The 13,461-nt window shown below is 46.9% G+C and overlaps 1 protein-coding gene across 4 annotated transcripts in view; it reads left to right on the top strand.

Moving 5' to 3' along the window:
- usp24 (ubiquitin specific peptidase 24) overlaps positions 1 to 13,422 on the top strand; it is a 50,957-nt gene extending 37,535 nt beyond the window's left edge. For all 4 annotated transcript variants that reach the window (XM_046352935.1, XM_046352936.1, XM_046352937.1 and 1 more), the window contains 20 exons: positions 441 to 686; positions 804 to 902; positions 1,013 to 1,095; positions 1,181 to 1,322; positions 1,434 to 1,762; positions 1,871 to 1,995; positions 2,182 to 2,323; positions 2,412 to 2,562; positions 3,147 to 3,242; positions 3,474 to 3,691; positions 6,937 to 7,234; positions 7,379 to 7,481; positions 7,597 to 7,715; positions 8,020 to 8,133; positions 8,248 to 8,313; positions 8,450 to 8,516; positions 8,883 to 8,961; positions 9,148 to 9,223; positions 10,610 to 10,807; positions 11,022 to 13,422. In XM_046352935.1, the coding sequence (XP_046208891.1) occupies positions 441 to 686; positions 804 to 902; positions 1,013 to 1,095; positions 1,181 to 1,322; positions 1,434 to 1,762; positions 1,871 to 1,995; positions 2,182 to 2,323; positions 2,412 to 2,562; positions 3,147 to 3,242; positions 3,474 to 3,691; positions 6,937 to 7,234; positions 7,379 to 7,481; positions 7,597 to 7,715; positions 8,020 to 8,133; positions 8,248 to 8,313; positions 8,450 to 8,516; positions 8,883 to 8,961; positions 9,148 to 9,223; positions 10,610 to 10,807; positions 11,022 to 11,084 (2,814 nt within the window). In that variant the 3' untranslated portion in view covers positions 11,085 to 13,422. The remainder of the gene's footprint in view (positions 1 to 440; positions 687 to 803; positions 903 to 1,012; positions 1,096 to 1,180; positions 1,323 to 1,433; positions 1,763 to 1,870; positions 1,996 to 2,181; positions 2,324 to 2,411; positions 2,563 to 3,146; positions 3,243 to 3,473; positions 3,692 to 6,936; positions 7,235 to 7,378; positions 7,482 to 7,596; positions 7,716 to 8,019; positions 8,134 to 8,247; positions 8,314 to 8,449; positions 8,517 to 8,882; positions 8,962 to 9,147; positions 9,224 to 10,609; positions 10,808 to 11,021) is intronic.
- The last annotated feature ends 39 nt before the right edge of the window (positions 13,423 to 13,461 follow it).

A 13,461-nucleotide genomic window follows, 5' to 3' on the forward strand; every position in this document is an offset into this window, starting at 1 on the left:
CAAGTGGATTTTTTTTCCTCCCCAGTCGTATATGGTAAATTCCCACTTCCATCTCGGGTTCTGAACGCACCGTGACACTGCCTCCTTCAGTGCCAGATGGGTACCTGTGACTCATAAAGGGGGCATGTCTGGAGCATGATACATCTCTTTCTTGCCTACCATGCAGCGTAGCCACAGCCTATAGGCCTAGTGTTTTCTGTGTTTTTAAATTTATTCGTTCGGGTTCACAGTGCGGAACAAACGGGGTCCCCCGTACCAAACGGTTCGGTATGAGTACGTGTACCGTTACTACCCTGGTGTGCGCGTGCCCACACACACAACAAACACATGTGAATGGAGAAATGCTTGATAGAACTGAAGCGTTTACAGGTATGTAATGTTTCTACCTTCAGTGTCGTAACTCTCTTCTCCTATTCCCTCCCTCCGTGCCCCTCTCCCAGTTCCTCCCGCCGGTGGACAGTCGCTCTGTGTCGGGGTTCGTAGGGTTAAAGAACGGTGGAGCCACCTGCTATATGAATGCTGTGTTCCAGCAGCTGTACATGCAGCCTGGCCTGGCTGAGGCCTTTCTGTCTATAGAGGACGACACGGAGCAGCCAGACGAGAGTGTTTTCTGTCAGGTCCAGTCTCTGTTCGGACACCTGATGGAGAGCAAGCTGCAGTACTACGTCCCTGAGAACTTCTGGAAGGTATCCGAACATGCGCGGACGTGCACACGCACACTCATTTAAAGTACACTACACAGTACATACTCAACTAACTACCCGCGTTTCCTTTGAAAATAATGCATGTTTTTGTTTCTGTAGATCTTTAAGATGTGGAATAAGGAGCTGTATGTACGAGAGCAACAGGATGCCTATGAGTTCTTCACTTCATTAGTGGACCAGTTGGACGAGCACCTTAAGGTTTCACACACTCCACTATTCACTTATCTACTTATCACACATATTTGTGCTGTGATGTGACACACACCTTTTTATTATTGACATATTGAGATGTCTGTTTTGTTCTTTAGAAAATCGGCCGTGAGCAGATCTTTAAGAACACTTTCCAGGGAATCTTCTCTGATCAGAAAATATGCAAAGACTGTCCTCACCGGTAAGCTCACACATGCGTGTATACACACACACACACAGCCATCACTTTTAAACCCCTAACTATAACCTCTGACCCCTGATCGTAGATATGAGCGAGAGGAGACGTTTATGGCGCTGAACCTGGGTGTGACTTCGTGTCAGAGTCTGGAGATCTCATTGGACCAGTTCGTCAGGGGGGAGGTGCTGGAAGGAACCAACGCCTACTATTGCGAGAAGTGCAAGGAGAAGGTGTGTGTGTGTGTTAATATATGCATAAGGAGGATGTGTATTAATGTGTGTGTAAACAGGATGTTTATTAAGTCTATGTCCAGTGTTAACTTGGTGTGTGTCTCTCTCCAGCGTACCACAGTGAAGCGGACCTGCATAAAGTCCCTGCCCAGTGTTCTCTGTATCCATCTGATGCGCTTCGGATTCGACTGGGAGAGCGGACGCTCCATCAAATACGACGAGCAGATCAGGTTTCCCTGGGTGCTGAACATGGAGCCCTACACAGTGTCTGGCATGGCTCGTCAGGATGGGGGGGCGGAGGGGGGAGAGGGCCGGGGCGAGGCAGGTGGCTCACCCAGGAAGAAGGTCACTATCTCTGAGAACTACGAGCTGGTGGGAGTCGTAGTCCACAGCGGACAGGCGCACGCTGGACATTACTACTCCTTCATAAAGGACCGACGGTGAGAGACTAACACTTAAGTGTTATAAACAAATATCCTATTTTTAAGACAAGGAAATGACATTGATCATAAATAGTCATCTTACCATTCTGCTCTCCTCTCCTGTAGGGGAAGTGCTAGGGGAAGGTGGTATAAGTTTAATGACAATGTGGTCGAGGAGTTTGACATGAACGACGAGACACTGGAATACGAGTGCTTTGGAGGAGAGTACCGGCCTAAAGTCTACGATCAGTGTAAGTCCTATTTAACAGGTAGACCAAATAGTGGATGTAAATGGAACATTCGCAGTGCTAACATTTTTGGGGTCCCTCTGGGTAGTGTCCTTGGTCCCCTTTTTTTTCAGTTCCTTCTGTACATTAATGACAAACTCATAAAATATCCAACCTAACATCACTTTGTGTGTGTGTGTGTGTGTGTAGCTAACCCCTACCCAGATGTGCGGCGGCGGTATTGGAACGCCTACATGTTGTTCTACCAGAGGATCAGTGACCAGAACTCTCCTGTTCTCCCTAAGAAGAGCAGAGTCAGCGTCATGAGGCAAGAGGCAGAAGACCTCACGCTGTGAGTCTCACACACACACAGCCTACATACACACACCTCATGCACACACACACACAACTCACACTGTAACCCTCTCTTTTTCATGTAGTTCGGCGCCCTCTAGCCCAGACGTCAGTCCCCAGTCATCCCCTCGCCCTGCCAGGGCCAACAATGACCGTCTCTCTGTCCTGACCCGCCTCGTACGGAAGGGAGAGAAGAAAGGACTGTTTGTGGAGAAGATGCCTGCTAGGATCTACCAGGTAACTACACTGGACTGGTTCGGTGGACCACATTTTGTAATCAGTCACCTTCTATGAGACCTGAGGACATTAAAAAAGCACCCTGTGTTAATGCCTAGGCTTTAGCTCAGTTCGCTAATCAAATGTTATTGGTCACATACACCTATTTAGCAGATGTTATTGCGGGTGTAGCAAATGCTTTTGTTCCTAGCTCCAACAGTGCAGTATAACACTGTCTTGTGGCGCACAGATAAACTCCTCTCCCCTTCCCCCTCCATTTTTCTGTCTGTCTCTCTCCCGGTGTCTCTGTCTCTCTCCCGGTGTCTCTGTCTGTCTCTCGGTGTCTCTGTCTGTCTGTCTCTCTCCCGGTGTCTCTGTCTGTCTGTCTCTCTCCCGGTGTCTCTGTCTGTCTGTCTCTCTCCCGGTGTCTGTCTGTCTGTCCCGGTGTCTCTGTCTGTCTGTCTCTCTCCCGGTGTCTCTGTCTGTCTGTCTCTCTCCCGGTGTCTCTTGTCTGTCTCTCTCCCGGTGTCTCTTGTCTGTCTCTCTCCCGGTGTCTCTTGTCTGTCTCTCGGTGTCTCTCTCTCTGTGTGTTTATCTGTCTATAGATGGTGAGAGATGAGAACCTGAAGTTTATGAAGAACAGAGATGTGTACAACAGCGACTACTTCAACTTCACTCTGTCACTGGCCTCCGTCAACGCGGTATGTGTTTGTGTGTGTAAGATAAACAGAGACGTGTCTGCATAATTCAAAGTTATGCCTGACTCTTTTAAAACTGTTCTTATAAGGTGTGTGTGTGTGTGTGTGTGTGTGTGTGTGTGTGTGTGTGTGTGTGTGTGTGTGTGTGTGTGTGTGTGTGTGTGTGTGTGTGTGTGTGTGTGTGTGTGTGTGTGTGTGTGTGTGTGTGTGTGTGTGTGTGTGTGTGTGTTGCAGACAAAGCTGAAGCACCCAGCCTATCAGGCCATGGCCAGAGTCAGTCTCCAGCTAGCAGTCCACTTCCTGTTCCACACCTACCTCCACACCAAAAAGAAGCTGCGGGTGGACACAGAGGAGTGGATGACTACGGTGGAGGTGCTGCTGTCTAAAAGCAGTGAAGCCTGTCACTGGATGGCTCAGTACCTGGTGGGACCTGAGGGACGAGAGATCACCAAGTCAGTACTACTATAATACTGCGATAGTACTGTGACCGTATTACTGCCACACCAGCAGTTATAAGTTAATACCGCAGTCAAATTCCATGTGACCATTGAGTCACGGTAATCTCCTCTTACGCACTCTGGACATGTTGGTAGTACTCAGCTCCCTAACGACCATCAGGTCATAATGGCCTGGTACTCTGGGTTCTATTGTCCCTCTAACCACTCTGACATCAATGCACATGAAATCAGAAATCACATCAAACACTTATCAAAACAGTATCATGCTATTAAAACTCACCATTAGGCAAAAAATATTTACCTCACTGTGATGGCAATTTGAAGAAAGAAGTTCAACAACCGGTTGAAACTGAGTGGAAAACGTGGTCATTTCAAAGCCAAACGCAGTGAAATGGACAGCCGTTTCTAAGGTGATGATTCAGTCAGTGTTTAAGACGTTGCATATAGAATCTACATTTGCATATTAGAGCTTGTGAAAACTCTTTCAAATAGTCAATAGCCTATAGTCGCATCATGAAGTCCATTGTATGTTTTGATTCTGAAGACAGACAGGTTTGTATAATTGCCAAAACCGACATCTAAGACCTGTTTCAAATGATCACTTTTATGCTCAACGAAACCACTTGCTCCGGATATATTTTTTTCAATTATATTATTCTAACAAAAAAAATCTGATTATAAAATAATAGGACTTACAGGCATATATTTTCTGTTAAATGAACTAGCCTACAGCCTTTGGCATGGCGCATAGCCAGAGAGCATACATTAGGCCGATTCCTATTCTGTTGTTCTGACATATATTTTCTTCATATCATAATGTTTATTTTAGGCCAGACTAAAATGAATAATGGATTTATTGTGATGGTGTATATTAAATAGGTTTATTCAACTTTTTTAATGTAGATGTTCCAAAGGCGCGCATCGCCTGGTGGTAAGGGTAGGTAACAACACATCTGCCACATGATCCTCAACATGGAGGCCTCTCGGGTGCGTGCTCAGTCCCTTCCTGTACTCCCTGTGCACCCATGACTGCATGGCCAAGCACAACTCCCAACACCAAGTTTTCCGACGACACAACAGTGGTAGGCTTGATCACCGATAACGATGAGAAAGCCTATAGATCACCGACAACGATGAGAAAGCCTATAGGGAGGTGGTCAGAGATGCCAGGATAACATCTCCCTCAATGTGATCAAGACAAAGGAGATCATCGTGGACTACAGGAATATAAGGGCAGAGCACGCCCCCATTCTCATCGACGGGGCTGTAGTGGAGCAGGTTGAGAGCTTCCAAGTTCCTTGGTGTCCACATCACCAACGAACTATCATGGTCCAAACACAAGACAGTTGTGAAGAGTGCATGACAATGCTTATGGCACCTCAGGATATTGAAAAGATTCAGCATGGGTCCTCTGATCCTCAAAAGTTCTACAGCTGAACCATCGAGAGCATCCTGACTGGTTGCATCACCACCTGGTATGGCAACTACTCGGCCTCCGACTGCAAGGTACTACAGAGGGTAGTGCATACGGCCCAGTACATCACTGGGGCCAAGCTTCCTGCCATCCAGGACCTCTATACCAGGCGATGTCAGAGGAAGGCCCTAAAAATTGTCAAAGACTCCAGCCATCCTAGTCATAGACTGATAAATCCATGATAATCAAACATTTCAATAAGCATTTCTCTACGGCTGGCGATGCTTTCCTCCTGGCTACCCTGACCAATAGCTCCGCCCACCCGCAGCTACTTGCCCAAGCCTCCCCAGCTTCTTTCACCCAAATCCAGATAGCAGATGTTCTGAAAGAGCTGCAAAACCTGAACCTGTACAAATCAGCTGGGCTAGACAATCTAGACCCTCTCTTTCTAAAACTATCCACCGCCATTGTTGCAACCCCTATTACCAGTCTGTTCAACCTCTCTTTCGTATTGTCCGAGATCGCTAAAGATTGGAAAGCTGCCGCGGTCATCCCCCTCTTCAAAGGGGGTGACACTCTAGACCTAAACTGTTATAGACCTATATCCATCCTGCCCTGCCTTTCTAAAGTCTTCGAAAGCCAAGTTAATAAACAGATCACTGACCATTCCATTCTGAATCCCACCGTACCTTCTCCGCTGTGTAATCCGGTACCATGCTCAAGGTACTAAACGATATCATAACCGCCGTCGATAACTGACAGTACTGTACAGCCGACTACATCGACCTGGCCAAGGCTTTCGAATTTGTCAATCACTGTATTCTTATCGGCAGACTCAACAGCCTTTGTTTCTCAAATGTCTGCCTCGCCTGGTTCACCAACTACTTCTCAGATAGGTAAGTGTGTCAAATCGGAGGGCCTGTTGTCCGGACCTCTGGCAGTCTCTATGGGGGTTCCACAGGGTTCAATTCTCGGGCCAACTCTTTTCTCTGTATATATCAATGATGTCGCTCTTGCTGCGGGTGATTCCCTGATCCACTTCTACGCAGACGAGCTTCAATGCCATACAACACTCCTTCCGTGGCCTCCAACTGCTCTTTAATGTTAGTACAACCAAATGCATGCTTTTCAACCATTTGCTACCCGCCCGCCCGACTAGAATCACTACCCTGGACGGTTCTGACCTAGAATATGTTGACAACTGCAAATAACTAGGTGTCTGGCTAGACTGTAAACTCTCCTTCCAGACTCTTATTAAATCTCTCCAATCCAAAATCAAATCTGAAATCGGCTTTCTATTTCGCAACAAAGCCACCTTCACTCACGCCGCCAAACTTACCCTAGTAAAACTGACTATCCTACCGGTCCTGACTTCGGTGATGTCATCGACAAAATAGCTTCCAATACTCTACTCAGCAAACTGGATGCAGTCTATCACAGTGCCATCCGTTTTGTTACCAAAGCCCCTTATTCCACCCACCACTGCAACCTGTATGCTCTTGTCGGCTGGCCCTCGCTACATATCTCTGTGTTGTTCTTTCTGTCACACTGCTTTGCTTTATCTTGGCCAGGTCGCAGTTGTAAATGAGAACTTGTTCTCAACTAGCCTACCTGGTTAAATAAAGGTGTTCTCAACTAGCCTACCTGGTTAAATAAAGGTGTTCTCAACTAGCCTACCTGGTTAAATAAAGGTGAAATCATTTATTATTATTTTTTATACTATAATACTACCACTCTACACAGAACCACTGTAGTACTACTACTTATCTTACATTTCTACTCATCAATCTAACTGATCTTCTCTTTCTCTCCTCCCTCCTTCCAGAGTTTGTCTGTTGGAGTGTGGGGTGAGGGAGGTGAGGGTCGTAGTGGCAGCCATCTTGGAGAAGACATTAGAGAGTGCCCTCCACTTCGCTGACTCTGGATTGGACAGCCTGACCGACGCGCTCCTCTCCCTATTGGACAAAGACGTTCCTGAGAACGTCAAAAACTGCAACCAATACTTCAGCCTCTTCAGCAACTTTGCTCAGAGAGGCTCTGGTCCGTGCCATTTGTTGTTGAAACACTCAGCGTATCGTAGGATGCTCATCTTTCTCCTCGGACCCAACAGACAGAACAACCAGGTACTCGCAGCACACACTCAATTCCTACTCCGCTGCAGTGAAATGCATATGACAGGATGTTATTGTTGATGGTTCTGGAAGTTAATTAACTTTTTTCTCACTCTCTCTCACTCCCTGTTCCTGTGATTCCTTCTCCCACTCTAGAATCGGAGGTGGAGTCCAGCCCAGGCCAGAGAGTTCCTGCACCTCCACTCCACTCTGGCCCTGATGACTCTCCACTCAGACCTCAACACACAGCACACACATGGTAACACAAAAGCACACGCCTTACCGCAGTTAGTATGGTTCCATAATACACTGATGTGTGTGTTTCTCAGATCAAGGTGTGTGTAAGCTGATGTGAGTGTGTGTGTGTTTCTCAGATCAAGGTGTGTGTAAGCTGATTGTGAGCAGTATCCCTGCCTCCTCCCGCCTCCTCCCCCTCAATGCTGACATCATGGCCTCGCTCTTCAGCCCCGAGGGACAGCCTTACCTGCTAGAGGTAACACACACACACACTGAGGAGTATTTCTGGCTGTAATAAAGCCCTATTGTGGGGGAAAACTCATTCCGATTGGCTTGGACCGGCTCCCCAGTGGGTGTCCTCCCAGGCCCACCCATGGCTGCGCCTCTGCCCAGTCATGTGAAATCCATAGGATAAGGCCTAATGAATTTATTTCAATTGACTTATTTCCTTTATATGAACAGTAACTCAGTAAAATCGTTGCAATTGTAATATTTTTGTTCAGTGTAAATGGAAGAGGCAGTTTCTTTTTGTTGTTGACGTTTTTATTGTTTGTCTGTAGGTGATGTTTGCGGTGCGGGAGTTGTCAGGCCCTCTGACTGTGCTGATAGAGATGGTGACGTACTGCTCCTTCTGTAACGAACCCTTCTCCCTCGGAGTACTACAGCTGCTCAAGGTAAGAACTACAACTGCCAGTTGTGAACAAATCCATTTCCACAGAGGACTCCAAATCCCAGCACAAACCACATCATTACTCTTCTGATCTGTGTGTGTACGTTTATGTATATAGACTCAGTTGGAGACCGCTCCGCCCCATGAGTTGAAGAACGTGTTCCAGCTGCTGCAAGAGCTGCTGGTGAGTGACCGCTGTCAATCAAACCTGTCTGTGCATTAGGGTTGAGCGATTTTTAACAGACAATAATCAGTTTGGCATGGGGAATCCATGCCCTGACGAGGCAGGGTAATACACACGGTGTAACGTGTGTTCTCAGGTGGTAGAGGACCCTCTCCAGACACAGAGACTGAAGTACGCCTTTGAGTCAGAGAAAGGCCTGCTAGGTAGGCTACCTTCCACTGGAAGTGTGTGGAGAGTGTGTGTATTTCTAAGGCGTGTGGAGAGCGTGTGTATTTGTAAGGCGTATGCATTTGTAAGGCGTATGCATTTGTAAGGCGTGTGCATTTGTGCATTTGTAAGGCGTGTGCATTTGTAAGGCGTGTGTAAGGCATGTGCAGAGCGTGTGTATTTGTAAGGCGTGTGCATTTGTAAGGCGTGTGCGGAGCGTGTGTATTTGTAAGGTGTGTGCATTTGTAAGGCGTGTGTGCAGAGCGTGTGTAAGGCGTGTGCAGAGCGTGTGTAAGGCGTGTGCAGAGCGTGTGTATTTGTAAGGCGCGTGTGTGTGTGTGACACTCTTCTCTTGTTTGCAGCATTGATGCACCAGAGTAACAACGTGGACAGCAGCCGCTGCTACCAGTGTGTCAAGTTCCTGGTTACCCTGGCACAGAAGTGAGTTCCTCCAGAGACCAGGTTCCTGTCGCCACCCTTTTGTCTCAGGCTGAAAATATTGAATGGAAGTAGATTTGACCGTTGCAGCAAGTACATGAAAGTAACAAAGAAAATTTGGTTCAGTTAAAACCTTTCATTTCATACTTCCTGATTTCACATCAAGTGTTTGTCTGCCTCTTTCTCCAGGTGTGCTCCTGCTAAGGACTATTTTAAAGATCTGTCTGGTCACTGGAGCTGGGCAGTGCAGTGGCTGCAGAAAAAGGCAAGCATCAAACACACAACGCACACACAATTTGTGTGTGTGTGTGTGTGTGTGTGTGTGTGTGTGTGTGTGTGTGTGTGTGTGTTGTGTGTGTGTTACAGTGTGTGTGTGTGTGTGTGTGTTGTGTGTGTGTGTGTGTGTGTGTGTGTTACAGTGTGTTAAAAATCAAATCAAATCAAATTTTATTTGTCACATACACATGGTTAGCAGATGTTAATGCGAGTGTAGCGAAATGCTTGTGCTTCTAGTTCCGACAATGCAGTGATAACCAACAAGTAATCTAACTAACAATTCCAAAACTACTGTCTTATACACCGTGTAAGGGGATAAGGAACATGTACATAAGGATATATGAATGAGTGATGGTACAGAGCAGCATACAGTAGATGGTATCGAGTACAGTATATACATATGAGATGAGTGTGTAGACAAAGTAAACAAAGTGGCATAGTTAAAGTGGCTAGTGATACATGTGTTACATAAGGATGCAGTCGATGATGTAGAGTACAGTATATACATATGCATATGAGATGAATAATGTAGGGTAAGTAACATTATATAAGGTAGCATTGTTTAAAGTGGCTAGTGATATATTTACATCATTTCCCATCAATTCCCATTATTAAAATGGCTGGAGTTGGGTCAGTGTCAATGACAGTGTGTTGGCAGCAGCCACTCAATGTTAGTGGTGGCTGTTTAACAGTCTGATGGCCTTGAGATAGAAGCTGTTTTTCAGTCTCTCGGTCCCAGCTTTGATGCACCTGTACTGACCTCGCCTTCTGGATGATAGCGGGGTGAACAGGCAGTGGTTCGGGTGGTTGATGTCCTTGATGATCTTTATGGCCTTCCTGTAACAACGGGTGGTGTAGGTGTCCTGGAGGGCAGGTAGTTTGCCCCCGGTGATGCGTTGTGCAGTCCTCACTACCCTCTGGAGAGCCTTACGGTTGAGGGCGGAGCAGTTGCCGTACCAGGCGGTGATACAGCCCGCCAGGATGCTCTCGATTGTGCATCTGTAGAAGTTTGTGAGTGCTTTTGGTGACAAGCCGAATTTCTTCAGCCTCCTGAGGTTGAATAGGCGCTGCTGCGCCTTCTTCACGACGCTGTCAGTGTGAGTGGACCAATTCAGTTTGTCTGTGATGTGTATGCCGAGGAACTTAAAACTAGCTACACTCTCCACTACTGTTCCATCGATGTGGATAGGGGGGTGTTCCCTCTGCTGTTTCCTGAAGTCCATAATCATCTCCTTAGTTTTGTTGACGTTGAGTGTGAGGTTATTTTCCTGACACCACACTCCGAGGGCCCTCACCTCCTCCCTGTAGGCCGTCTCGTCGTTGTTACAGTGTGTTAGTGTGTTACAGTGTGTTACAGTGTGTGTTTCTCTGTCAGATGTCAGAACACTACTGGACTCCTCAGAGCAACGTGTCCAATGAGACGTCCACAGCCAAAACGTTCCAGCGCACCATCTCAGCCCAGGACACGCTGGCCTACGCCACAGCGCTGCTCAACGAGAAGGAGCCATCTGGCAGCAGCAACGGCTCTGACGGCAGCCCAGCCAACGAGAACGCAGACCGCAGCCTCCGACAGGTACAGCTTGACAGAGAGGTAGCAAGTATGAAGAGCTCAGTAGCGGTCCTAGAATAGAGCCTTGTCAGGTTATTGTCACTTCTCAGGACTGGGCTGAGCTCAAAATCTTGGCTGAAGAGTTTTGTATGAATCGGTTTCATAAAGATCTCTTACTCTGAGATGTCACGTCCCCTGTAATCTCTCTCTCTCTCTCTCTCCTCTCTCTTTATCTCAGGGTTCCGAGTCTCCCATGATGCTCGGTGATTCAAAGAGTGATTTGGAGGATGTCGACCCTTAGGAGAAGCTACCAGACACAATCCCTCCAATGGAGAGAAGGCTCCAGACAGCCAATCAAAAGACTGCTTTTCACCTCTGATTGGCCAGAGTTTTGAGGGAGAGGCCCGCTACAGCCTGGTTGGCGGAGCAACAAAGGATGCGTGAAATATCTTGAGTGACTTCCGGCCAGACTAATGTAATCAGAGCTGGAGGAGAGTTGAGAGACCAGACTAATGGAATCAGAGCTGGAGGAGAGTTGAGAGACCAGACTAATGGAATCAGAGCTGGAGGAGAGTTGAGAGACCAGACTAATGGAATCAGAGCTGGAGGAGAATTTAGAGACCAGGCTAATGGAATCAGAGCTGGAGGAGAGTTGAGACCAGACTAATGGAATCACAGCTGGAGGAGAGTTGAGACCAGACTAATGGAATAAGAGCTGGAGGAGAGTTGAGACCAGACTAATGGAATCAGAGCTGGAGGAGAGTTGAGACCAGACTAATGGAATAAGAGCTGGAGGAGAGTTTGAGACCAGACTAATGGAATCAGAGCTGGAGGAGAGTTGAGACCAGACTAATGGGTTACAGTGCAGTTTATTCTTCTCTTACTGGCTGAGTCAGAAAGTTCACCCCTTTGCCTTTGTAGTTCACTACTTTGGGCCAAAGGTTCAGTGAGGGCTAGTGGTACTAGACTGTATCGGCAAAAGGATGTCATTTCAGATGGAGCCACTATTGTCTCACAAGGAAGGGATGGGTTTGTTTTGTAAGTTGTTGCTCATATTTGGCAATGTAACTAAACAGACCATATTCATTATTGTAAAGATCTGTTCGATAGCTGTAATTTGAAATGTAAGATAATGTTTTAAAGTCTCCTGTGCTCCACTCTGTAGATGTGTGTATGTGTGAGCCCGCGGTATGACCTGCTCTGGAAGAACACACACACACACACACACACACACACACACACACACACACACACACACACACACACACACGTTTAAGCAGGGTTTTTAAGTATGCACTTTATAGTCCACCCCAGTCTATAGTGGAGTAGAGCAATAGTGATCAGGTTCACTAGAGCAGCTTTAACCATCCTCAACACACACACCATCACACGCACCTGTCTTTCTTTTGGTGTTAGCACTTCTTATCACACCAAACTTAGTTTTCAGCTTGTTACACAGTATACACAGCCGATGCCACCGTAGAGAACACGCGCTCCTATGGCTATGTCTGTTGCTCCGGTAACCACAGTGGTATCTAGGAATGGCGCAGTCTACGGAGGGTTCTAGAACACGAACGGAACCAAACCAACCAATAATTCAGCGCTCTCTCCTCCCCTCCCCTACAGCGAATCACAGCGCTGGATTTTAGGTATTTTAATTTCTTTGTTTTTGGTTTCTCCTGACGTCGCTGTACTTGTGCCACCGCCACTGCCCTGTGACACACACACCAGAGAGAAGGTCATCGTGCCAACCAGAGGAGAGACCAGGAGCAAGTTTTACTTTGGGTGCCAATGAAATACACACACGGTCTTCCCCTCTTTTATTTATTTATATATATACACACCATACTCTGCTTTATCATAATTATTTGGCGCTGGGTTTTTCTTGTTTTGCCTTTTTATCTTTTCAGTTCAGGTTTGCCTTTTGACACAGAGGGGCATAACCTCTGACCCCTAAGCTCTGATACCAAACCCCACCCCACCTGGACCTCTGACCGTTAACCTCTTGACCTAACCCAACTCCTGGGAGAATTCTAGTGCCTTCATCTCCCAACTCCCCTCACCTCTCTGAAATCAAATTTATTGGTCACATACACGTGTTTAACAGATGTTTGTGGGTGTAGTGAAATGCAAAGTTTCTTAAGAGCTCAAAGCGAGGCAGCCCTCTGTCGGTGCCATTTTTAAGCGTCCCTTGTCCCTCTCACACCAATCCTCTACCTGGCAACAGATGACTTGCTATAATGAACTGTGTGTATGTTACCATGCTGTGTATTGACCAGCAGACTGACTGGGCCCTCATCCTGGTCTTAGAAGGCTGTGTCAGAGCTTTCAGGTGTGTTCTAGGTCTGGTGTGCCAGTGACATAGCACTCCTCACTCAGAACCTACTGCTCAGTTTGACCCTCCACAGCACCTGTAGTACTTCTCAGAACAGTACCATCTGTGGTGTGTAGTAAGGGGGGGAGGGAGGGATGGAATTACGGAATGATATGGATCCAGATTTTTATTCTGTCTCATTCTGCTTTGAGCATCACTCCTGCTGAAGGCCAGTCCGAGGCAGGACCATTCATGTTGAAACCCAGTTTTCATTTGTACATCTGTTTATGGGGAAATTTGATATAAAATAAACTGGAATGCCCAACCTTTTTGTAAACTTTGTCTTTGTTCTTTGTGTGTCTGT

The sequence above is a fragment of the Oncorhynchus gorbuscha genome, linkage group LG06 (genome assembly GCF_021184085.1).
Source record: "Oncorhynchus gorbuscha isolate QuinsamMale2020 ecotype Even-year linkage group LG06, OgorEven_v1.0, whole genome shotgun sequence".
NCBI lineage: Eukaryota > Metazoa > Chordata > Actinopteri > Salmoniformes > Salmonidae > Oncorhynchus > Oncorhynchus gorbuscha.